The 25,711-nt window shown below is 51.3% G+C and overlaps 3 protein-coding genes across 3 annotated transcripts; 2 read left to right on the top strand and 1 right to left on the bottom strand.

Moving 5' to 3' along the window:
- The first annotated feature begins 7,271 nt into the window (after window positions 1-7,271).
- Window positions 7,272-12,014, top strand: LOC100898936 (cysteine-rich hydrophobic domain-containing protein 2). The gene is made up of 6 exons (XM_003744528.1): window positions 7,272-7,626; window positions 10,298-10,352; window positions 10,478-10,543; window positions 10,657-10,863; window positions 11,117-11,190; window positions 11,606-12,014. Exons 1-5 carry the CDS (start codon window positions 7,454-7,456, stop codon window positions 11,165-11,167), a joined length of 552 nt encoding a protein of 183 aa, XP_003744576.1. The 5' UTR covers window positions 7,272-7,453; the 3' UTR covers window positions 11,168-11,190; window positions 11,606-12,014.
- A 2,952-nt stretch (window positions 12,015-14,966) lies between these two features.
- LOC100906270 (glutathione S-transferase 4-like) lies at window positions 14,967-16,826 on the bottom strand. The gene is made up of 6 exons (XM_029111801.1): window positions 16,797-16,826; window positions 16,063-16,186; window positions 15,859-15,951; window positions 15,645-15,721; window positions 15,303-15,407; window positions 14,967-15,128 (listed from the first exon to the last, which is right to left on the bottom strand). Exons 1-6 carry the CDS (start codon window positions 16,824-16,826, stop codon window positions 14,967-14,969), a joined length of 591 nt encoding a protein of 196 aa, XP_028967634.1.
- A 6,017-nt stretch (window positions 16,827-22,843) lies between these two features.
- On the top strand, window positions 22,844-23,745 carry LOC100898790 (elongation of very long chain fatty acids protein AAEL008004). The gene has a single exon (XM_003744527.2). The coding sequence runs from the start codon at window positions 22,921-22,923 to the stop codon at window positions 23,743-23,745; it is 825 nt and encodes a 274-aa protein (XP_003744575.1). The 5' UTR covers window positions 22,844-22,920.
- Window positions 23,746-25,711: the final 1,966 nt, after the last annotated feature.

Here is a 25,711-nt window from a genome sequence, read left to right as displayed (position 1 = left end):
GGTACCTCTCATTTGTCATTATATCGATCCAAGAAGCACGGATTAATGATCTGCTCTCCCACAGGATCAGCCCAGTTGGCGACCTTTTGCCCAAGTTCCGAGGAAATAACCCAGAGTTGGCATGGCGCCACATTGAAAATCTGTTCCCGGTCGGACAGCTGAGCAATGAGGAATTCGGTACTTATTCATGAGCCGGTGGTGGGATTCCTCATGCACCATTCTCCTGGGGAATCGCTCTCACGGAAGACTTTCACTCAAAAATGAATTTCACTCTTCAGACCCTCTGAGTCGCCTGAGAGATATCGTTGACGACAGGTGAGCGATACGTCAGGAATTTCGGACGCGAGGCCGTAGAACCTTTACTGTAGGAGGTTCGCCGTCGTCGCAATGGCGTGGGGCATTATCGAGTATATGATGTTCTCGAGAATCAGGAAGACATGATAAGTTCATGAAGTCTAACCCGATCTGCGTCGATAGACGCGAAGAACGAGAAGAAACTCCACATGTCATCCGCCGCCGATTAGAGATACCGAGACCGCCAAGCACAATACGGAACCGACAGATTCTCCGGACGCCACAAAGGCTTATTCTAAAGAATATCGACATGATAAGGTACGCGATCGATCTAACGATAGCTTAATTCTCTATTTATTTATTGATGAATTGTTTTGCCCAAACAAGAGAGAGCGTCCCTTCATTCAGTACTGTATCCATCCATCGTCTGTCTAGGGTCAATGGTATCATGGGAGAATGGACGAAATCCGATCGGAACTCTCAATTCCCCTCGTCACGGAAGACTGAGGACTTCGCGGCGCGCGACCCATCGCAGATTCCTCCCGCAGAAAAAGCGATCCCCAGCTCCGGATATACGGAGTCAGCTTCGAGTCCAGGACAAGATTTTTCAGCGCTCTTCACCTGTCGTTCGTCGGGAAGCCTTTACGACGAATACGACGTTCCACCAGAATGCCTCTCACCTGAGTCGCTGGGATCGCGCTCTTTTGAACCTTGGTGCAGGGGGAGTCGAGCGGTTCCCCTCGGAGAGATGCGGTCTGCCAGGCCACAGCGCAGCACGAAGGCCCCGAGCTCGTCTGACGTATGCGGCCGCCACCGACCTCCCGCACACATCGACGGGAGAGCTGCCTTCGGGCCATTGGAGGGACAGCCCTTCTATAACGAATCCAGGCATCGAGGAGCGCGTGAAGAACGTAAAATCCCAGAGTCCGCGATGGGTCGAGTTCGAAGAGCCTGGGCCGGGTCTCAAAGAACCTGGGCTGCACGTCAGACAGCTTGTGATGGATCCCAGGAAGCCTGGGATAGATCTCGGAGGAGAGGGGATGGAGCTCCGAAAACAAAGGATGAGATCTCGAAGCGTCGTCGGGACGGTTACCGAGATGTGTGGGAGGAAACCCGGAGAGCATGGGATAGCTTTCAGGACGAGAGTGATTCTACTCGAGACCTGCGGTATGGAACTCGAGGCGCACGGCATGGAACGCAAAGCGTATGGGATGGAACGCAAAGCGTATGGGATGGAACGCAAAGCGTATGGGATGGAACTCGGAGCGAATGCCACGGAACTCAACGCGAACGGGGTGGAACTCGGAGCGAATGGCTTGGAGCTCAAACTGTATGGGATGGCACTGGGCGCCGGCGTGAAAATCAAAGCAAAGGGGATGATGGTGGGCCAGGCGCGAGTTGTGGAACTCGAGGCGGATGGAATCGAGACGAATGGGACGGAACTCGAGGCGAACCGGAAGGGAACCAAGGCCAATGGGCTGGAACCTGGGGCGAATGGGCTGGGATCCAAGGCCAAGGGGATGAAATCCGAGGCCAATACGATGAAACCCCAGGCCAATGGCATGAAACCCCAGGCCAATGGCATGGAACCCCAGGCCAATGGCATGAAACCCCAGGCCAATGGCATGGAGCCCCAGGCCAGCGGAATGAAACCCCAGTTCACTGGGATGGAACCCCAGGCCAATCGGATGAGATCCCAGGCCAATGGGACGAAACCCCAGACCAACCGGAGGAAACCCCAGACCAACCGGAGGAAACTTCAGGTCAATGGGATGGGACCCCGGGCCAATGGCATGGAGCACAAGGCAAATCGGATGGAACTCAAGGCGACTGGAATGGAACCCAGGACGAATGGGATGGAACTCAAGGCGAATGGGATGGGACCCCAGGCCAATGCGATGGAACGCAAGGCGAATGGGTTGGAACTCAAGGCGAATTGGATGGAACCCAAAGTGAATGGGATGGAACTCAAGGCGGACGGGGTGACACCCATGGCGAATGGGATGGAACCCAAGGCGAATGGGATGGAACCCAAGGCGAATGGGATGGAACCCAAGGCGAATGGGATGGAACCCAAGGCGAATGGGATGGAACCCAAGGCGAACGGGAGAGAAGTGAAGATCCAGAGCTCGAAGCTACAAATCTATGGGAAAAAACCCAGAGTCCGTGGGAGAGGACTCCCGTGCTTAGCCCGTGCGAAGAATCTCGAAGTGCATGGGGAAGGAGTCCGAGTCCATGGGATGTAACTGAGGACGAAGGGAATGGGACCAGGAGCACATGTGGTGGAACTTTTAGCGAATGGGATGGAACTCAGAGCGCATGGGACGAAGCACAAAATGCATGGCCAAAGAGTCTAATTCCATCGAACGAAAGCGGGTATGCTCGCGCCGGAGCCCGGGGCGAAACCGGGAGCGCGGATTCCTTCGGATCACTACTCCGAGGAGTTGACTTCGAAGCGGAAAGAGAATTTTGGGGAACTCCGGCCGGTGAGCGCTCTCCGAAAACAGTCAGGCGAGGGTTTGTTGCGGACGACGGCGATACCCTGCTGTCATGGTCACCAATAAGCATTCCTTCAGGACTCGAGGAAATTTCGTTGACTCCTTCAGAGCCTCCGCCGGAAAACCGAGAGTCCATGAATTACTCGACTCGTGCCTCCTCGGGTCCCTATGTCGACAACGATGGATACGCATCCGGACACTACGCGTTTCCGCCTAATCAAGATTTCACCGAAAGAGGTTCTTCATCCAATCACGATCGCGGCTTCAGGTCGTTTTCGGACATCCTCAAATCTCCCATCGATGACGCTGACACCTCAGAAAGAGACTCCAGTAAAATACTACGCGCACGATCCGCTTCGGTTTCACGCAACAGACAATCATTCGATCCATACTTTTAAACCTCAAATCTCTAGCCGTTGAATCAGTACTCGATCCAGCCGGTTGCTGGATCGAGCTTATAAACATGTGGGTATCGCTGAGATCGGAAAGTACATGAGCACTCTGTTCGCTGTGAGCAGTCCGCACCCACAGTGGGGCGAAACACGGTTTCAGGTGTCAGAAACGACTTCGTAGGTTCGTCGGAGCATTCGGAGGCTTTGAGATGGAAGCGGACGATTGTTACTACGGATTCATGCCGTCGCATCTCGATCCAGACTGGAATAATGTCCCCCTATTCCCCATCCCCCTCTCCTTTCTCACTCAGAGAGCATGCTCGATGGCACCGATTTTAGCGAACCCTTCCAGCGATAAACAGAAACACTAGCCAGGAAGCAATCGGATATGTCTGGCTAGCTCGAAAGAGATGACAAGCGGCAGTGATGTCATGCAATTCGATTATTCGGATCGTTTCATCGGAAGCCATCTCAGGGATTTCGGCAATGGATAATTACAGCAAGATGTGATCGGAGAAAGTCTTGGAATTCTAGTCCTCACATTCGGACTCGGTACCGAATTCAGATGGAGCATGATCCTTACATTTCGAGTCCAGGGAGGATCCGGATTCTCGAGAGAGCTCCGAGCTCGTGTCGTTCGCTGTATCCGACTGCTTCGGGCTGATATCTGAAATACTGGCTCGGACCAACCGGAATGCCTCATCCGAACCTCTGCTGCTCTGCTTTGGTTTCTCGATCTTCCGGAAAATGTTTACGATCGGATCGGAGTGGATCAGGAGCATAGTCAAGAGATCGAAGTTCGAATCCGCTGTCGACTTCTCCCTCGTGTAGTGCTGCCGAAAATGACGACCCTCCTCGTGTCGGGCTTCTCGGGCCTCTTCGGTGAGCATCCCGATAGGCACCGGAAGGTGTCGAATGACACTGCATCTCTGATCCGATATTCTATGAACGGTTGGAGTCATTCAAGACTATGGATAGGGTCGTTTCAGGGTCGCTCTCGTTTCCTTCATGCTTTCTCCGAATTTGTCGGCGTCGATCTCGGATTGCGAGGATACTCACCTGTCTGCTAACATACCTAGGTAGGTTTCGATTGCGTCCGCAAGCTCGGAATGATGGGCTGCTTGAATGAGCTCATCGGGAAGTCCCCCGGTAAACCCGACAGTTCCGTCATATCCCAGTGGAGCCTCCTATGAACTCCGAACTCGAACGAGGGAAAAACATTCCCAGCCTGGCTCGATTCGTAGGACGGGTCGTCGGCGAGTTTGTCTCTAAGTCGAACCTGCTAATTGGCAGGGATGCACTCGATCTATTTGTATGCACGACGTTCTTCGAATCGTTGATGCTTCCGGTGTAAGTGTTATGCATTTCATCCTCGGAATATACGAGCGAAGCGGCTCCTGGGAGCACAGTACTCAGGATGAGTGCCGTTAGGAGGAAGGGTACGACCGGAGCATCCGCCGCGGAGAAAATTAAGCAACCATGATTGAAGAATTGTTCCACTCCCCTTAGGAACGGATCGCGGTCCGAAGCCAGCGATCCATTCGTCGTCGGCGAAGTATGTGTGTTAGTTTGTCGAGGAATTCCGACTTACCTGCGCTTCGACGAGGAGCTACCGACAGCGACGGGCGCCGGAATTTGGAAAATACTATTTTCGTCCTTCCTAGGAGCTCGAGAATCCTCCGGCCTCCAATGCCGCAAAAGCAATGGTCCTTCGTTCAAGCATCCCAATCCCAATCAGAGACTCCGGTCCAATCGGCATTCGGGCGGCGCGCTCTTGGAAGGTGAAACGGTCCAATATGAGACTTCTCGCTCCCATCTCACAGAGAGGGGAGAATATATTCGTCCAGTTCGGCGTCGATGGCGTCGACTGCCAACATGTATGACCATTGCGCAGGGGGGTCGCAAAGCGTCTGGCAGGGACTCGGTGTCGAGCTCCGTGAGTTCATTCGAAGGAATCGCGCATGGGATCGCGCCTGGATGGGAGGCGTATTTCGCGTACAATCAGCGTACTTTGCGTACAGCAGGCGCGTTGAGCGAACAAATGGCGTACTCCATGCACGATCGGCATACTCCGCGGAAAATCGGTGTTGTGAGGGGACCATCGGCGCATTGAGCTTAAGATAGGCATATTGCGCGTACAATCGGCGTACTGAGCGTGCAAATGACGTACGACCGGAGTACTGAGCGTACAAATGGCGTGCTGAGCGTACAATCGGCGTACTGCTCACAACGTACAGAGTGCTGATTGGATAGTGAAGTGGCTCCACGAATATATAAAATAGATGGTGTCTTCGTTTAGGCTTTGTGCGAACATCGACCCTCTTCGAACGAGATCTGCTACGGGAATTCTCTCGTCTCTTCAACGATCGAGAGCTCCAGGGGTCAACGATCAGATTACGATATCCCCCATCTCATCTGTGTTGTGAATGCGCTCCCATTGGATCAGACGATCACTGTATGAAGATATGTCGCCGCATCTATTAACAAGGATCTCCTCCATTAGTGGAGATTTGCTGACGATCGCGTACCTGACTCAAGTATCCAGGTTCTCAAACACCGCCTACTGCATACAAACGTACAAGACTCCGACATGGGCATGTCGGCTTAGGGGTTTGGGCGCCGAAAAAACAATACAGATCTAGTTTTTCGGGCGGGAGCTTGGGGAATTCGATTCGAGGGGCTCTGGTCGGATGAGCGGGCCTGGGATCGATTCGGGGAGGTCCATAAGGTTTCCATCGTCGAAAGTAAGTCTCATCGTCTCTGTCATAATCTTCATCTGGGATGTCCTCTGCGGACATACCGACGTCCTACACGATACAGAAGTATAATCCTGAATCTGACGATCTATTGGGGAAAAGAGCCTCAGGTATCGATTTGCTTACGTTCTGATTTCGCCTCACTGCCGTAGGTTGGACGCAGGATAGCAATCACGGAGCCTTTCGGCCCAGCGACTCCTCCCGCTGAATTCCTCTTCATCCGTCTCAACCCTGAGCTGGACGATATCGCCTGTTACTTCCCTCAGTATACGACCGCTGTATGATTTGACTCCAAACGCTCTCCGCGGCGTCCTCCGATCGAGGACGTTCGCCGGATATCGACTTCGGCCCCGAGATTCTCAACGTGGTAGAGAGGTGCGTCTCGGAGTCGAATCGCTCGATAGCCCTCATCATGTAAGATTCATGGAAGGCAGGCATTGCTTTCGAAGAGCAAACTCGGACCCATACATTGGAGAATGGACGGGTCGGCTGCGTTTATTTAAATATCTTGGAATTCTTGGCCTGGATCGCGTGAAGAGCGCTGCGGCTGAGTCCATTCAAGCTCCGGTGTATGGTTCCTCTGTCCCCTGCTGTGAATCTCTTGACAACACCTTATTCATAGAGGAACGTTTTCTTTGAAAGTTACCGACTTCTTGCCGAGAATGAGACATGCTCCGCCGAAGCCCGCGATATGTTTCGTTCCTCGACCTCGTATCTCGAAGGCGTTTCGTGGAAGGGGACTCGATCTCGTTCGCGGTGATATAGATGGAAATCGTTTCCGTACGAGATGATTTTGTCAGAGCTTGAACTCACTTCTCTGAAACTAAAGACAGCCATAGCACGCGAGGCACTCCTCATCCTCGGAGCACCCGGCTTATCCGGACGATTTCTCCGAAAGGAGACGGGTATCTAGCTCTGAACCCTCACTGATAGCGCTCTTCCGCATAGTTTCGAACGGAAGCTGTGGCCGCTACGGTTCGACGTACTCGAAGGCTGCTGTCATTCGTGTTCGAGGGGATGACCTGAATGAGTCAGGCTCGCGACCGGCTCAGTCGGAGAACCGCGCATTCTTCGGTTTCAAGCTCCGTCGGTCAATCATGAATCATGATGCTGCGAATGGATTGACCACGATTCTCCCGAGGAGGAGGCATGCTCCACAAAAAGATTCAATCATTCCGCATGTACGAGGATGAATCAGGCAGACGATCGAGATAAGAAGTCGCGGCAATCCTCGTAGCCGACGAAAACGCGTGTCCTCTCTCAGAGCTCCTCTCTCTCCCATTTCGTCTTCTCGCGTCGGGTCTGTTGTTGTGGTGGTGCTGTTGGTATAGCTGCTGTGCTGCTGCGATCGCCGCTGCTACCACTGCTGGTGAACGTTCCACCATATTTGAGTGTTGCGTAAAATCATTCGCAAGGTGCCGAGGGACGAGTTTTCCTCGAGATCCCTTCTGCCCAGCGCAGTTCTCAACTTGACGATGAACTAGCTCCTCGGGCACGGCGTTGGTGTCAAAAGATGTCGACGACGGTTTCCCAAGCTCCTGTGTCGGGAGGAATTTCGCTCAATAACATGGCAGAGCTAGACGCGATAATGGTGTTGGAAATCGACGAAGACGAACTGCAAGTGCCGGAGGATACCTTCATAGTACCTGAACCAGTCATCATAAGAGGAGCTGGAAATATGACAGTGTAAGTCACCTCTCATCGCTCTGAAGTCCGAGGCCGTGAATTCCGTTCAGCTGCGAAATCAGCTGGTCGGGTTGAGAACAAGGCTCGTTCCTTCTTCGATCCGGCTTCGGCAGAGAAGCGGTCTTCGGAGCCTGGTTCGGAACGGATGAGCTGTGAGTGCGAACATGGTCGCTCTGTTCCGCTTGCATCCATTCCGAGTTCATAGAGGAATACGGTATCTTAGACAATTCAGCGCAGCCTGTTCTGCGTCGCGTGTTGGGCCCCCGGCTGCTGCTGCTTCTTCGTCGTCGTGACCCTCACGCGTTTTTGTGAAGAAAGGCGAGGAAGAAGTTTCAGTCGTTTGTTCGTGCTTTATTCTGCTCCTTCATTCTTAAGTTTCGTCGGGTGAGTGCCTTCCACAAGCGGTGGGATCGAGGTCTGACTCCAGCGCTACGCTGGGAATTCCGTGGCAGGCGATATTACGAGCCTGGGGACCGGGACATTCATGGACCGGCCAGCTCGAGTTCCACCGTGCGCTCCGAGATGATCATCCGCGGAGTCGATCATTGAGATCCAGAGGAGAGAATTACACAATCAGGAGTTTCGTGGAGCTCGCCCCGTCAGGATCGACCTGATTTCTCTCAGAAGCAGTCGAACGGGAACTGATTCGACCCTCAGTGCGCCCCCTTCTGTAAGCGTCGCGTCGTCATGGGCATTCATCGTGGGAATGAGGAGTGACCTGGGGAAATCCAGGCCGGCTTGACAGGGGAAAAACCCGAATTTCCTTCATTTTGACCCTCAAACCGACGCTGATGAGTCCGGCTCTCCATCCGGACTCATCTGCGAGAATGAGTCGCCGCTTTGAGCCGATGGGCTGTTTCATGAAAAATCTCCGCTGTGCGGTGGTCACGGTCTGTATACGACCATGTTCTTCACATGGTCGGAGTTTTCGCATCATGACTCTTTTATTTTACAGCAAAGTGAGGAAGAAGTTCTCAACTGGAAAGGGGAGGCCTCTCTCCGATTTGCATCGCTCGCGATGATTCGTTTCCTGTTGACCTCGGACCGAGTGTGGCTTGATTGCATTGAAAACTACGGACCTTTGAGAGAAATCGAAGAGCATCTCTCCAACCACTCAATCGAAACTTTCTGGCCTTCCGAGCTCCATGACAGGGCAGCGGAGGGAGGAATATCCACCGATTGAACGATTCCGAATCAGCGATTCAAGAGCCGGCCATGGTGTCCAATTCAGCGGAGTTCAAAGCCGGATGTCGAGAAACTGACGTTTGAGTCGCAGAGTCTCCGTGTGAAAACTTCTGAAGATTCTCCTTCCGTGAGAAGCTTATCGAATGAAGGACCGCTTTTGCCGGGGCGCGTGTCCTCCTCTCGGTCCGAGGAAATAACATCGAAGCTTGTTTGATTGCGATTCTGCCCGATTACTTTGCATGCGAGCGAAGTCATCGGTCAAAATGTTCCATGACCGATGAGTCGAGAGAAGCGGGAAAAATCGCCGGTCGGCCGGCTTCGGGTAATATCAGGATGAATTGATCCAATAACGGGAAGACCGAAACTCTTTGGAAGTACAGACTCGTCTCCCTCGTCGGGTTTGAGGGAAATAATTCTGCACGAAAATTGTGCATTTGCTAATTCAGGAGAATACGGGACAATGCTCTTTCTGCACCATATCCTATCGTTGACCCGATCTGGATCATTTAGGTCGCCTCTCTCCTCGGTCAGTTCGCGCTATCCGATTAGTGGCCGAATATCCTCAATTTCATCTGCATCCTGAATGATATCAGAGGAGTCAGACAGAAAGAAGGTATCGCTTGGTGTATTGAAGTCGCGTCCGAGATGGTTCGGGAGGTTTTCTCCGGTATTCTCCCATATGCTCTGGTCGCACCGATCCTCGCTTGAGGACGCGACCCGTGCAATGAGTCCACATGAAGTATGCGAGGCAAACTCATCTCGGACCGGGAGATTCTCATTTCTGGCGCTGCGGTGATGCAAACGATCGATGCACGACTGGGGACGACCCGAAATCGACGGTAGCGATGGGAGTCGAGGGCTTCTCGACTAGGAATGCGGTTCCGGGGCTCGTTTCGCTTCTCCGATGTGAGACGCTCGTTTCCGGAAAACAAGTCCTACTCTGGCCGCTGCTGCTGCGATGATAGGTGATATTTTGGTTTGAAAACGACGCTGCCGATTGTTGTCTCGCCATTCGGTGCGAGTTTCCGAATAGCTGGGAAAACCGATAGCGGTGGCGCCCCGGTTGGCCGCGACGCGGCCGCTTCCTCCTCCGGTGGCCGACAGCCACCTAGGCTTCGAGACACAGTTTTTTTTTCTTGCCGTTATCGATAGCGTTTCCGTCCGTTGCCGTGAACGTCTTTTCTCGGACTCTCCCCAGTCTCGATTCCAACTATGCCCTCCTGAGGTCAGCGACCCCCAACGAGCGCGATTTGATTCTTCTTCCCATGTCAGTCTGCCGGATCGAGTCAGAAGAGCGGTCTATTCGCTCGCAAGGGTTCCTGAAACCTCTCCCATATCGCTCTGTCGGTTTATATTTATCTCAATGTGACGCAACACACGGATGGCCATCCTCTATGTAAACATTCATTCCGTTTCGGAATACGTCGACGGCGATCCCTCGAGCTTTTTTTGAGTGGGTTCAAACCTAGACTTCATTTTATTCCAGATTCGGCTTGAGTAACAAATTCGATACGGAGTTCCCGTCACAATTGTCCGCCAAAGTACGTCACGGGATACATGCTCGATTTTTTCGAACTTCGAATATAAATAAATATTGCAGATTCACTCATGTACTTTCGGCAATCAAACGTTCTCTCCTAAACTTCGCTCGTATCCCTGGTTTCAGGTCGCTCCCGAGGAATTCAAGGCATCTCTCTATAGAGTAAACTCAATCCTCCGGAAAACTTTGCCGGTATGGTCTAATTCACATGACTTATCATGACAACGTTCAAGTTCGTCGCTTATCCCAGAGCAGCGACTGACGAACGCGTTGTTGACTGTAATTTCGTAATTTGCCTTCCCCAGGTGAGCGTCAAATGGTTGTTCTGCGGCTGCCTGTGTTGCTGCTGCACCCTGGGATGTTCGCTGTGGCCTGTAGTTTGCCTTTCGAAGAGGACCCGACATTGTCTGGAGAAGCTCCTCGACTGGGAAAACTCTCAATTGTACAACAAGCTTGGTCTCCGCTGGAGACTGGCGAAACAACGCTGTGATACGTCCTCAATGCTAGAATATGTAAGTGACGTACATACTTTCGAGGTTTCCCCGGGCGAATTGCTCCTTAGCAATCCGAATCGAGAGGGGAGCGAAGTACCTCGTGTTCTCCGTTTTTTTCCCCAAAAAATCCTAAATATTCTCCCCAACGGACTTGAATCACTGAACTTTATCGCACTCATCCTTGTGGAGCCCATCGTCCCGTGACGTCGTATGACCCTGTGAAGACCGCCCTTCACTCTCGATCTTCTAAAGCGAACTATTTCTCTTCCAGGTTCTTTTGATAGAATTCATTCCAAAGCTTATCATCCACAAGCCGGACTGAGGATCCGGCCAATTCTCAGTGAAGTAAGTCTAGCTTGGATTGTCTAATTCGAGAATCCCGGGCGGAACTCGCCCGGACGACGGATGAGAATTGCCTCCGCCATTTCAAATCGGATGACGGGGAGGGAGCTCAATTTCCATTTGAGTGACCAGTTCGAGTTCGGATTCCCGAGCTTGAGCCGCTCCTGTTGTCGTTAGCATCGTGTTCAAGTCGCCAATAATTTGGTTTCATTCGAAAAAGCTCCGCTGCTATGCGGGAAAGGAAGGCCTCGGCTCTCGGAAACATGCGATTGATTCTTGCGAATTATATTCTGTATGGGAATATTCCTGAGGGGCTGATCAAATCTCATTCCACGGAGGTGTTGATGTAGAGAGGAAGTCTCCCTATTTAATCTTCCTAAGAGGAATATGGCCTTACGTTCTCCTCTTCTCTTTGCAGGTATAGCCGACCGTAAACGTTGGCTAGGAGCTTCGACATAGGTAATTCGAAGGGAAATCGCGGCCGTCTCGACGCCGTCCTCAGGCACTGTGACAGGAGACCCTTTCTCCGGCATCTGTCGCGTTCTTCCTCGATATTAATTATTTCAAGATGCAGTCAATCTCACTCTGGCGGCTGCTTCTCCCTCGTCAGCTCGCATCAATTCAGCGTTTGTACCTCGGTAATTCGGTGGGCTAATCTCGGTCACCCGACTTATCGGTCGAAGAACTTTTCGAAATAGTGATCTCGGTGGCGGTTCTCTCTAGAGGTTGCATTCGGTGCTCCTCGAGGTTTCGCTGGGATCTCTCCAACGGACGTGGTCGGGACGAGGTTGGATGATTCAGTCATGAGAGGAATATCCATTCTTGCACAGCTTCAGGCTTCTTCTAGTTTCTCTCGCCGCTCATCTCTGGTCTGATTCGTTTTGCCGACACCATGGAAGAGCTGACGATCACCTACGATGAATGGGTGGATGCCGTCGTACGAGAATTCTCGCTCAGAGAACCCGATGCGCGATTGTAGATATATTTCCCCACGGGAGAACCCTCGCATTACGACCATTTTGAGCCAGTGGCTTGAATCGGTTCAATTACTCTAATCGAGTATTCTTCCTCGATGATTTAGCTCGATATGTAAATGTTCACTGAGAATTCATCATATTTTGAGCCCGGATGATTCAGAGTCCGTGTTGATTCTTTGATTGATCCAGATCCCCGGATATTCAGATTCATTCAGCCCATACGGCGTCCATGCTCCGAAGAGCAGACCGTTGAGACGCGGGTTCGAGTCAAAACTTCACAGGATCCGTTCGACGGTAATGAATGAGGATCGTAAGTCGGAGAAACTTACTTGATCCTCAGATTCCGAATTTCATTAGTCCATACTCAAGCCAAGGGAGAGTGGGGCCACATGGTGAGGCGCTAGCCTCCACTGCGCCAGCTCCGTGCGGACGTGATAGGGGATATTCTGCCCCGATCCACGCTCGCTCTGTCCATATACCACGAAGCACAGGCCTGCTGGATATAGCAGACGAGGGATGCGGACTTATATCACTAAGGGGTGGGCTGTGTGACAGAAGAGATGAGAGAAGTGAAGAGATATGTAAATACTATCCTGCAGTCGGAAAGTCTCCGTTCATGAGCCTGAATCGTTCAAACCACCATGAAATCTTAGAGTGTTGGGAATAATAAAAACGGAAGACCAAAGAGCGTAAGGTACTCCATTTTTTTTCTGTGTTTGTACGGCATTGTTCGGCGAGGGGGCGAATCGTGGAGCTTCATTATGGCTTCGTGTGATCGAACTGAGCTGAAGGAAGCCCACCAGATTCCAGGAGTTTCTTGTGGCGACAAGGAGTACATATCGTTCTCCGTCGATGGTAAGGGAGGCGACCGATCAGCCTCCGGGCGGAGAGGCTTTCGTGAAGCAGCGATTCCTCCTCGCCCCCTTATATACCCTTCTTTCCAATGGTGTATCACCTGAATGTCGCATGCATCTGAACAACAATCATCGCGTACAGTCGCAGCGTCGGCGATGAGTTGCGTTAGGCGTACATCATCCATGGCAAGCATGTGATCATACTAGAGCTCAGGAGTTTATTCATTCATCGATTTCCGTCGTTTCCAACTGTCATCTAACAAATATCATATGAGATAGCTTAGTGCGACCCGTGGACCATCAGGTGCTGCTCAAGAAGGACATATAGGTAGCACGTATGGATATAAGACGGAAAACTCGCACGATTCTTCATAGTCAATACCATCGTCGGTATTGAGATCAATCAAGTTTCATACCGCCGAGCCACCGAGAAACCTAGATGAATCTCGCGGATGGTCAGCGGCAAAAGTGCGGGGGCGCAGCTCTGATCCCCGGTAAAATGATAGAGACACGGAAGATCCCGCCGGGGATTTAACCGTTCTGTAGGAAAATGGAGCTTCAGGAGAATGCACTCGAAGAACTCTGGTAGTTCCCGAGGAAGCCCCCAACTTCGGGCAGTATTTCACACTTCGAATTTGAGGGTCACTCCTGCTCGAAACGCCAGTGCCGATGCAATTCGCAGGGGGTGCTTGGGCTTCGTCGGCAAGGCGAGGAGTCCATCCCACATCTGGGTCCATGAATATGACTACCCAATCTGGATTGGAATCGGGATCACTCAGGAGATAGTCTTGAGAAAAATCTTCAGCTGCGTTCCGCGATTGCGTAGCAAATGATAACTCAGAAAATGACGTAATGGTGTACCCCGGCTTTTCTGCGGCTGCTGGGCTCGGTGCATGCCGAAATATCATTCAAAGGCTGCATTCCGACGATGCCATAGAATACGGTAACTGCCGCTAGAATGCCACAGCGTAGCAGGGATCAGAATATGCAGAGCGTCGTCCCTACCCCGGAAAGATAGAGCCGGAGAAGTGCTCGAAGATTCATCATAACGGCGGGTGGTATCACAGAACATGTAGAAACCATAGGCTTTCGATTGCATACGAATTATCATCTCTCGGCCTATCTCCCTGTTTCCGTTCAGCCAGTCTTATCGACGCGGTGATCTACCCACCCATAGGTAGTCTCGAGATCTAGACAACACGAGCGAGGCGCGATCTGCCCCGCCTCGAAGTTTGAATTGTGATGGTATCCTGAAGGATCGAGGAGTCTCCGAACTTGGAGCTGAGACGCCTCCCTTAGAATTCGTTATTTTAACATCGTAGGTCAACAGAAATTCCTTCCCGGAGTTCGACATCGAAAATTCTTCAGTGCGCGATCAGACTCTCCCGATGATCTGCGAAGCATCCATTTTCGATCTGACTTCTGTGCGAAGACATCGAATTTCGAGGCCGGCATTGATAATTGCAATAGAGGTGAGTTTCGCGAAGTGCTTCGAAGAGAACCGAGACTTAGCAAACACCGAGACCAGTCCGAATATCGCGGTCGGCACGGTTCAGAATTCCGGATCCTATAATCGTCCTCGAAGAATTCTTCCTGGAGACATATGCATGCACCGATGTTCCTCAATCACATCGACGGGGGGGACTCTGAAGCGTTGGAAATGTGTCTGCGTCAAGACGAGATAATTTCGTGCCTCGTGTGATCGGGATCCGGCATGTAGCGGAGAAGTTCTTTCTTATCAGGAGCTCGGCCTCTCTGATTCGCAAAAGCTACACGTGGAAAAGTTCGGCTCGACTATTTGAATTTCGATCATCTGATCACTGACTGTCTCGAGCGAGGGATTCTCGTCTCGTAGGTCGATCTTCGTTCCGCCAAGCAGAGCTCACTCGATGAGACGGTCGAGCGAAACACAGTATCTCAATGGGAGATACCTGACCGGATCCTTCTGCTATTCAGACGGACAGGTCTCTTCGAGGAATTTCTTAACTGCCGGTATCGAATACATATTCAAGTAGTGATCGTTCAAGTTCGGATGACGATCGAGGGCTCCGTGGGAACGCGCCTGGATCTGATGACAGGAGAACGCCACCGCCAAATCCGCCCAAGTGATCTAGAAAACCCGCAAAAGTGTTCCCTTAGGGTTCCGATATCGAGAAGCGACACCGGGACTAACTTTCGACAGAGATCTACAAGTTTTTCACTCCATTCCTCATGATTCGGGATCTTCCGACTCCTTCTCGTCGCATTCGTATATTGACCGATTCACGGAGCTATGTAGACCAACCTGTTCGCCGACGAAATATCCTGTGTTGACCCTTCGCAGAAGCTTGTCGAAGCTTCTCAAGTATTTGGGTAACTTGTCTCGAATATCTTTCCCTCCCATGAGTTTCTATAAAAAAGAATGTTCCAGCTTCTCTCGCGCCGACGACTCATGAATATTTCTCACGATACCATCACGTAGAGGAAGCATGGATCGGAGACTCATAGAAGGCGAGCGGTCTATCTCGAGAGAAAACCATCTTGCTTCGTTGAACGCAGTTCGTGGGAACGGAGTATAAATACTCACAGTATCTTTTCGAGCGAGAGTTACGGAAAGGTAGCTGGCGGATCTAGTATTTATACGTACTGTAGAGAACAGTTGGGCGATTCCCGTCACAATGGTGGCGCATCGAGCCGCGTCCTTGGCATCCTTGCCCTCCAACCCTGAGATTCCCGAGAGATACAACGTCTTACAGTCATGATGTGTCTTTCGCAGGAACGCCGGATTTTTTTTCGGACGCTAAGCTCAACAAATAAGTGTTCCCGAAGGCATGTGAATCTGCTTATCGTATTCGTCTCACCGTGCACTCGAGCGATGTACATGCAGATCGCGTAATCCGTGGCGAGTATCTCATCATTCACGTACAGAACCGGTAGACTCCCGAAAGGCGAAGCTGATAGAAAGGAACATGGAGAACGATGGTTCAGAAGGAGCTTCCCCGCAGATCAAAACAGCATCATCCGGCGATCTTGGAGCCCGCTGGATTCCACTGGGATCTACTCACCGGTTTCCTGTTCGTGAGCCTTCGACTTGTCGACTTGTACGTATTCGAAGTCGATGTTTTTGTAATTGAAAAGCAACGCAGCGAGTCGTCCTGCCGTTGGAACGTTGTAGTCGACGAGTTTATACTTCGCACCGTCCATGTTGAAGCCGAACACCGCACGATCGTCGAATTCTGAGGTCGACGACGGAGCTCGGGACTATGTACTGAGCCTAAGCCGAGTCGAAATGGCTCGTTGAGGATGTTCGTCTCGTCTGCGGCAGATGGTCGCGAGCTTGTTTCCTTACCTCAGTTATAAGACGTCCGCTACACGTTTTTCAGGTGGCTCGGGCACATCTGTGCACTGCCCAAGGCAAGCACCAGCCGGGCTCTGAAACCCCGCCGGATGCTTGCCTCGCCTCATGGAACGCTCTTCCCCTAGTGGTGACACCGACAGAGCTAAACTGGGAACCCTTGTCGCTGTAGTCGATTGCATCCGCGCAGGTTCCCGAGCGCCTCCTTATCGCGAAGGAGCTCCCACCTGGAAGAAGACGCAACGAATGAGACGGTACAAGGAGGATATTTTTAGACTCGCTAGTTCCCGGCTAACGCTCGAACGGTTACGCCTCGCTCGAATATGCTGTCCCATGAGAGCCACGACCAGTTAGGGATCGCGTCATCTTTCTCCCCGCGTCCGGTAACGCGTTGTGCGAGGCGCATCTGAGACGAGCTGGGCAGTTTCTTGTCAGTGAGGAGACTTCAGCAGTGATCGTTATTGAATGGATCATCGATCGGCGAAGAGTTCACCACACCTTGACAAAGGAACCGAGACCGATTTTGAGGGTGTAGGGAACCAAGATTTCGGCGGTCGCTTCGTTCGGTCGAAACCGGAATTCCGTGGAGCTCTTCTGTAGACAGGGCTTCCCGCTCACTCCAGATGCTAGAGAAAAAGACGCCGCGGGCGGTGTCCAATCAGGGAGTCAAGAGTAATATGCCAGTCGTATCGGGGAGTCGGGAAGCGGTGTCCGGTTATATTTAGACCCGGTCCTTCGGTAATAAGGAAAGCGGGCTCTCATTGAGCTTGCATCGACCACAATGCCTGTCTTGAAGCTAAAATCGATCTATTCCGTTTGAGGTGCCATCCGACATCTCTTCGGACGCGGTAGCATCCTTTTTTCCCGGTGCGCCCCGGGAACAGCCTCCGGAGTTCAATATCGCTGAAAATTCCGACCGTTGCAACATCACGATTCTCTCGATATACGCATAACCGCGCGCTCCGGTAGTGCACGCGATAGCGCTAGGAATCGAATTGAAATCTTGAAATGTCTCCCTTCATCATACCTAGAAGTGTCAGATGGAGAGTTGCAGATCACGAAGAAGAATCCGGGACCTGCGCCGGATCGCGAATAGAGATGCTGATCTCACGGAACTGATTGTGAGCTCGAGATCACACGATATCGGTTCAGGATCGTAGAGGCAAAATGATCCCTCTTCGCTCTGGCTCTAGCTCCGGCCTGCAGGAGAGTTTTTTTCTTCATACATGCACCATGCGAGTACCAATCGAAACCCACCCAGAGAACGTACTCGATGTTCGAAGCGGAATTTCATTGAATTCGAACCGACCTACCAGTTTGATGAGTCTGTCCTTGAGAATCCCACATTTCCTGGTGAGTTTTCCGGGGAGCTTGTCCTATCTGCTAAATGAGCATTCTGGCTTCGTATGTAGGCCCCTGCTTTTGAAAACACTTTTTTTTTGTGAAAGAGCTTTTGAAAAAAGGAGGATCGTCCCAGTGTGTCTTCCCGGTCGCGTATGCGCTGCCTCCGATCAGGACCGCTAAAACTTACACGAGGGCGCTGAGTCTCCTGAAGAACGCGTGGCCGGCTCTGAGTTCTCTGTCCGTGGTGATGGACTTCGGAAGGGCTGTCATGAACGCCGTGCGCAGCGTTTTCTCATCCTATGCGAGAATGGACGGCTGTTCCTCCCACCTCGTGAAAAGCATGAAGCTCGAGCTGGCGGGAGGAGGATTTATGAGTCGGGAAGACCCGTTCTCTGAGCCGATCGATGGACGGGTCGACTGGATATGCCGAACGATTTCATATGCTCGTTTCAATTTCTTTTCGAATCTCGGAGAGAGGACTCCTCTGATCCGGCTTGCCAGTTCCAAGCCTCAGTCCATCATAGCACCCTCTCATTCTTCTTTCCTGATAATGTCTTCAACAGGTATATTTATGACGACAAATTCGCACTCAACGAGAGGATGATCGCTGCCTTGGCTTTCGTTCCACCGGCCGAGCTGGATAACGCGATCTCCGAGCTCGCAGCACTCCCGCCGCCGGAGCTCGTCGCCGTTCTCAATGACTTCGAGGACGTGGAACTTGGAAGATTGAACGGAGTCAGCCGTGAAGGAGCGATATTGACACGGGAGCCACTGTTCCCGGTAGACATGTGGTCAGTCTTCCAACGAACACTCGACGGCAAGGCGCGTACAAACAACCACGCGGAAGGCGCTCATCGACGCATGCAGCTCGAGTTCGGAGTCAGCCACCCGACGCTGGGGAACTTCATCGACGGCTTGAGGAGAATACAGAGAAATCGAAACTTCCAGTTGGAACGATTCCTCGGGGGTGCTCTAAGTGCTAAGGAGCGCAATAAGTGGAGGCCGACAGGGGGATTTTAGAGATTGTGAGGGACTTTTCGAACGGGACGCACGTGGAGTATATGCGGGGCATCGCGCAAAGCTTCTCCATGGAGTCGTAACTTGTGGTACGTCAACTTCTACTCGTCTTCGTAGAAAGATATGTAAATTAAAATTGACGAGAATAACTATCATTTCGCCTGACGCCAACAAAGTCGTTGGTGCTATATGTCGCCTATGGCAAAGAAACTCACAAGGTGTTTTCATTCTCGCGATCACCAGGTCCTGTTTCCCGTCGATTCCGCATGAGTGATCAGTTCCCTCATAAGAGATCCCACCTATTCGGCACCCAAATGTTATTTCGCCCATATTTATTTTCGCCTAAACGGCATCTCGCCCAAATGGTATTTCGCCCAGTTTGAGCTCGCGCCTTTTTGACTTTTCGCCCGAATGACAAGGGTTTCCTTCGCTCCGAACCTAATTCTTTAACAGCCATTTACTCGGAGCTTTCTCGTAACAGGCTGGAGCCTCCACACTCGAAAAGTCGACGATCAAATCATGTTAACTCGGTCCGGGAATAATATTCAACGAAAAGAACATAGGGTCCGGAAGAAAAATAGTCGAGAGTAGAGCCACATCGGGCGAGCGCCGAGGCTGCTCATCCCCATAGTGCATTCGGGTGATCTTACAATGATATGAGGACAAAGCCATCGAACTCTCTTATGATTCCAAAGTCGGAGGACCGAGTCCTCCTGTTCCTGGGAGGAGCTTGTATGAATAGGTTTAGCTATCGTTCGCATCAGTCCTGGAGTGAGAATTGGGATCACAAGTGTGAGTTCCTTGACATTGGAGACGACAACTGGTTTATTTTTGGTCCGGTGTCGCCTCGTAAGAGGGCGCTATTGACAAGACGCGCTCCACAAGGTTTCACGGACACCTCGTACCGTATATTTTCCTGTGCCTCTCGTCACCTCGTACCGCCGCTCCAAGACACCGCTCAAGAGCGATCAAAAAAATCGGTTGTCGTGTTATTCCCCAACGGGCTCAATAGGAGACCTTCAAGCAGAACATCGTTCCTTCTACGTAACCCGGGAAAACAATGCTCGCGAAGCTATATATTTCTCGCTAGGTATTTTATATTCTTTCCGGCGATCAGGGAGCCTACTTCCTTCTGTTTCTTCGTGGATAGGTCTCCGTGTTTTTCTGTTGTATTGAAATGGCAGTCAGTCGAAGGAAACTGTTCGAAACGGATCATTGCTGCATTCCCTAATTTGAATGTTGTAAGTCGGTCCAAAGCTCAGTTCGGCATCCGATCGAATTTTCCTTGACACTAAAAGATGGAGAAGGGAATTCTTCCACCGCGTAATAAATGATTTCCATCGGCTTGTCATCGCTATAAAAACACATGTAGAGCCAGATGTTGCAGTATGATCGTTTGCCAACCATGTCTGATAAATTCAGCCCCTTGAAAGCGGTGCTCGTGTTCGCGTTCGTGCTCGCGGCAGCCGTGAGTGTGAGCGATGCCGCTAAGCTCAAGAAAGTTCTGAAGAACGGGTAAGTATCGTTTTGTCTCAGACGAACCTGGAGATCCCGGGGGCGTCTTCGCCTGTCCCACCCCCGATGTCAAAGAGAGCTTTCTCTCATCATTCGCACGAGGTCCCTCAAGAGTCGAACGTGATAACAGAATGATGCTATCGATAACCGTGGGAACTAGACGACTTTTTCTTGGGCTGCAGACTCCTCCTGCACGCAGCCGTGCAGTTGATGACTCCGAAAAGCCCATCCGTGATGCCCATTATGATGATGCCCATGATGACGTTTGAAAAACCATTCAAGCCGCCCTGTCCGACCATGCCCGCAGTCATCGACCTCAGCGACATGCTCCACGATCACCATCACGGTCAGTAGCCGAAAAAGTTTCCTTCTGAGTACGCCATCGGGCATCCAGGTGAACTGATTATTCGTCCCTTAACGACCATTGACTCATGTTCAATTTTCCCTAGACATACATTTCGACGTCATCACTGATAACTCAATGATGATGATGAAACCAATGACGATGAAGCCCATGATGAAGCCCATGATGAAGCCTATGATGGAGCCCATGATGGAGCCCATGATGAAACCAATGATGAAGCCCATGATGAAACCCATGATGAAGCCCATGATGAAACCCATGATGAAGCCTATGATGGATCCCATGATGGAAATGGAAGAGGTGTCACCGATGGACGAAGATTCAATTCAACCGGAGATGCCCGCCATGGGAATGCCCCCTATTCAACCTCCCCCAGATTCGCCAGAAATGGATGCCGACGACTATCCCGCGGTCCCCATGCCACCTCCAGTGCGTTACGAAAAGAGGCCGGCTCCGTTGCGCTTCAACGGAGGATATCGGGGTGTGAATCCTCGTCAGAATCCACGCGCCAATCGAGCGACAATGAGCAGGGGTAAAGTCTAGGATATTATGTCTACCGAGCATGAGCCAGAACGAGTCTGAACCCTTATGAATCGAAGCGGAGTGTTATGCTGGAATGAGTGGAAGAGCGTAGGAAGGGGGAAGTCTGAACCCTTATGAATCGAAGCGGAGTGTTATGCTGGAATGAGTGGAAGAGCGTAGGAAGGGGGAAGGCACTCCACAGTGTCGTAGAATAATCTATATCGAAGCTATGTTCACGAGCATGAGACTGTATATATATGTACTCTCTTCTGAGACTTGTGCCTCCTCGCGATGTATGAGTCCACGATGAGAATGGCTGATTGCTACTGGAGATGCACGCTGTAAGGGAAAAATGCACGGAATTAACGCAATACAGTGGGGATGCATTGAAGAACTTGCCGCGATGAAAGGTTGGCATTTTTCCATCGAAATAACAGTATGAAACAAGGTTCGAACATAAGTTCGGAAAGCCCTATAATAATTCCTGCATTGAATTCGCGGAGTCGTGGCATCACAGAATTTCCTTCATCAGCAGAATGACGCGGCATCCAATCCGCCCCGGATTTCGTGTGTTTGCTCTCACTTTCGTGTCAGGGTCACGCCGGAACCGTTTCGAAATTCCGCTTTCGCTCAGAAACACCACCACAAGTCGAGCGGTGTTCGGATTCGCGACACCTATTTCGAAAATCACCTCTGCGAAGATTCCCCTCTCGCGATCGTGTGCATTCTCGTGGAAGATATTCTGCCTTCATTGGTGAACCAATTTTTTTGGTTGAGAATTCTCTTTCGAGGAATCTGTTCCATGACTGCACGGGGATCGTGAACCCAGAGTAATCTCCTAATAAGGAGAGAGGCCTAGAGAACTCCCTCTCGGAGATACTGTCGGAGTCCTACTCCGAAACGGATGCCAGAAACTACCACGAGCGCTGCACATTTTCAAACGCTTCGACAGACGTCTCCCCAAGGGGGAAATTTGACAAAATCGGAGCATTTTACGGTTTTCAGTATGCAAGAATAGCATCGTAGTATCCCTCTCCTCAAGTCATTTTCCACCAGATATCGGATGTGGGTGGTGATTTTCTGGAATCCTCAATCGATCAAAAAAAAGTTATTTTAACCAGTACTCGGGACTCACTTAGGAGCGAGTTCGCCGTTCCTCGCGAACGGGCTTCTGTGCAAATGAACTAGTCAGCCCAATAAAGATCGAAATCCTCATTGACAGACGTGATGGCCATCACCGACTTCCTTGGATCGGTCAAGATCCCCCAGAAAAAAAAGAATCCTGCGGCAGATAAGATGGCAGAGCTTCGGTTCGGAGGCAAAACATTCTTTCCGATGTGAATGACTCGACCCTGAACTTGTACGAGCGCTGTTTGCGGAATGGTGGAACGACTGTCCCAGTGCCTGATTCTTGAGAATAGCTCGCGAGGATCATTCAGATATGCGAAAAGTCTCCGAGTGGAAGACGCACGCGCTTTGAGATTCTGAATGATTCCGGTAGCTCAATAACCAACTCCTCGCTGCTTGGAGCGGCAATTAAATGCACATGGGACTCTGGCATGCCACCGCTGCACAATTCACTTCTCATTCCGCTCCGGGCCCTCCTGATCTCTCCCGTTGAGGGGTGGAGGTGCGAAGTTTGGCGGAAAGGTCCGACGAAGTCTGCTTCAGAGAGCCCCTTACCCTTCTGTGATCAGTGCCTTGGAAGTTTCGCTGTCTATGCATTCTCGATGAGCACGTGCTGAAGTGAGCCGGTGCAGAGAATACGTCTCTCGTGGGAATCAGAGCCCCCGGGAGCGCACGAAGATGTTCAGCTCGATAACAGCTTTCCAAAACTGGGCGTATGAGCATGCCGATCCCCGGACGAGGGACTGGTTCCTCATCTCGAATCCCATCTACGTGATTGTGCTGGAAGTTGCCTACCTCTACTTCATCTACAGCTATGGTCCCCGGATGATGGCGAACAGGAAGCCGTACAACCTGAAAGGCATGATTTCACTCTACAATGCTTCGATGGTGGTGGCGAATTGTTTCTTCGCCTACAAGTTCCTGCGCCACTCCTACATCGGGGGCGGATACAACCTCCTGTGCCAACCGATGAATCACTCTCCAGACGAGAACTCGGTCGCTCTCGTCTCCTACTGCTACTGGTACCTGCTGATCCGTGCACTGGATTTTCTCGACACGATTTTCTTCGTGCTCCGCAAAAAATACGATCATATCACCGCTCAACACGTGTCGCACCACGCACTGATAGTCCTCAACGGTTACATTTTCATGTATATCGGAATGGACGGTCAGACAATGTTCGGCATCTGCATGAACTGCTGCATTCACATCGTAATGTACTCGTACTACTTCCTTGCGATGCTCGGCCCGCGGTTCAAAAAATATCTCTGGTGGAAACGTCATCTCACCAAAGCTCAAATTTATCAGCACATTGCCATAATCCTCCACGGGTTTATCCCGATATTCTATGATTGCGGCTATCCCCCGGAGTTCATCATGATGATGATGCCGCAAGGCTTCCTGGGGCTCGCTCTTTTCATAAACTTCTACAAGTTTGCCTACCAAAGAAAATCATTCAACGATTCGATCAATGAGAACGTTTGTTTGCTCAAACAAGAGTGATCAGGACTCGATCGTGATCGGTCTCTTCGATTTTTGTACCTACTCCGATTTTTCACAGAATAGCAGAATGCAATGTATGTATATTTCGAATAAAATAGGGGCTCCCGTTCGAGCTACCAAAATAATAATCACGGGATGATGATCACTCAATCATGGACCACGCATATGGACGATTTCTCGCTCGTCGCACCGGATGACCTCGACGATGGATCGATCGAGGCTAATTTGAGGCCAGAGCGACCTCGCAGGAGGTACGACAGAAACAGAGTCGTTCTGCGTATCCGATGCCTTCCACGAGAGGCTTGCCAGCGTCCAGAGTGCGAACGGCGCACTTGCAGGCCGTTTGCCTCAGAACTCTGGACCGAATCGGACAATCGAGCGCCTTGATGCATTTCGGGAAAGTGCCGCCACGCAGTCGTCTCTCGCCTCAGCCTCCGGAGGAGGAGAGGCACAGAATGCGAAGGCATAGATCCGTCACAATGTAGCAAGCATTGTGCTGTTCTCCTCTGGAGCTGCAGCAGCAACACTTGATGCATGAGTCGACTCGGTTTTCGTTTGGTCTTCGGGTGCTCTGGAAATTCAGAAAAACCGGGTAATCTCACTCTTCAGACGATTCCTTCTCGGCTGAGGGAGAGAGCAAAGTATTACCTTGAAGCGCCCTCGTCTTGAAGACGGAGGATATTTGCTCGGAGCAGGACACTCCCTTGGGAGCAGGAACTGGAATGACTACAAATTTGAAGTCGGCCCGTCTCATGGAATTGAAATTTCCGTATGCGACGAGTAAAATCCTCAGGCTGCTCACCGCGGCGGCCCCAAGCGCGAGCATGATTATCATATCCTGGGCTGTTGTACTACCCAGTGGCTCTATGGAAAAACCTTGGCCATCCCTCCTGAGGCTGCCGAGGAACTCCCTCTTGCCACGATCGCGATAACTGACCTACGGTCGACAAGATGTCCATGAAAAAGAGTCTCTAAAGAATCATTCCCTATTCCTCCATAGAGTATACGTCATGCCTACCATGTGAGCTCCTTGGTGAGCTTTGGTCGGCATCGTGCATAACGAGACGACTTTTGCCGAGTCCGAAGCCGTGAAGACATCGTGGCGGAGCTCAACGTAGCAGAATACTCCGTGTCGGGTGGAGACAGTCAGCGTCTGGAATCAAATGATACGAAGGTGGAATATTCTGGGATCGGGAAACAGCATGACCCCCTTGCAATGAGCAAGCCAATGCCTGCAAATACGACTTCTGGAAGTCTCTGATGTTCCGAATGACGATCCTCCCGATCGAGAGAGCCCACGGGCGCCTCGCTGAATGAGCAAGGTGAAATAATGTTCATGAGGGATTCGCCCACTCCTGGAGAAACATCGGGAGGAAATTCCCGTGGGACTAACCTGGCTGGGTTGAATCAAGCCGTGTTGCTTCCTAAAATACTGGCACCCGCCGCAAATGCATTGCGAGTCCGTGAAGCCGTCGTCTGTGCGCAGGTCCAAGAGCACGTTGTCTGAGCGATCCAGGAGACTCAATAATGTGTGAACAATCCCTGGTTCTGGAAGAGAATAGACTTCTCGAACGGGTGAAGCAGAATTATGTTTGTGTCTTCTCTGAGAAGAAGAATGACACCGTTTTCTTATGAGCCGGACTTTTAGAGGTATCATAGCTCGAAAATACCTCTGCTTTGCCTGACTCTCAACGCGTACAACGGTTCGTTTTCCCCGGTCACCGAGAGAATCTTCTCACTATCTGGAAGGACTCCCCCTTGTTGAGTAAGATTCAAGCTCTTCCTGTAAGCAAGGTGGTATGGCATCGACAACGGGGAGATATTCCCCCCCACACAACGTACTCGTTGACGCTTCGCCATTCCGATCGGAAACAGATATACTCGTGTAGAGAGTCAAAGGGAAGAGTTCGGCTTCGTCTCGATCGCAATTTTCAGTACGATTCTCTGAAATGATTTCGGTGAGAAT

The sequence above is a fragment of the Galendromus occidentalis genome, unplaced genomic scaffold (genome assembly GCF_000255335.2).
Source record: "Galendromus occidentalis unplaced genomic scaffold, Mocc_1.1 scf7180000077470, whole genome shotgun sequence".
Classification (NCBI taxonomy): domain Eukaryota; kingdom Metazoa; phylum Arthropoda; class Arachnida; order Mesostigmata; family Phytoseiidae; genus Galendromus; species Galendromus occidentalis.
The sequence above is the reverse complement of the archived record's forward strand: the minus strand, read 5'-3'. Positions and strand labels throughout refer to the sequence as shown.

Coding starts and splice junctions, on each gene's coding strand:
- LOC100898790 (XM_003744527.2), top strand. CDS start 22,921: ATGTTCAGCTCGATAACAGCTTTCCAAAACTGGGCGTATGAGCATGCC.
- LOC100906270 (XM_029111801.1), bottom strand. CDS start 16,826: ATGATCCATTCAATAACGATCACTGCTGAA. Junction 16,187..16,796: donor CAATAACGATCACTGCTGAA/GTCTCCTCACTG, acceptor GACGGTGCGAAG/TATAAACTCGTCGACTACAA. Junction 15,129..15,302: donor GATATTTCGTCGGCGAACAG/GTTGGTCTACAT, acceptor CGGGTTTTCTAG/ATCACTTGGGCGGATTTGGC.
- LOC100898936 (XM_003744528.1), top strand. CDS start 7,454: ATGTCGACGACGGTTTCCCAAGCTCCTGTGTCGGGAGGAATTTCGCTC. Junction 10,544..10,656: donor TCCTCCGGAAAACTTTGCCG/GTATGGTCTAAT, acceptor TGCCTTCCCCAG/GTGAGCGTCAAATGGTTGTT. Junction 10,864..11,116: donor CGTCCTCAATGCTAGAATAT/GTAAGTGACGTA, acceptor TTTCTCTTCCAG/GTTCTTTTGATAGAATTCAT.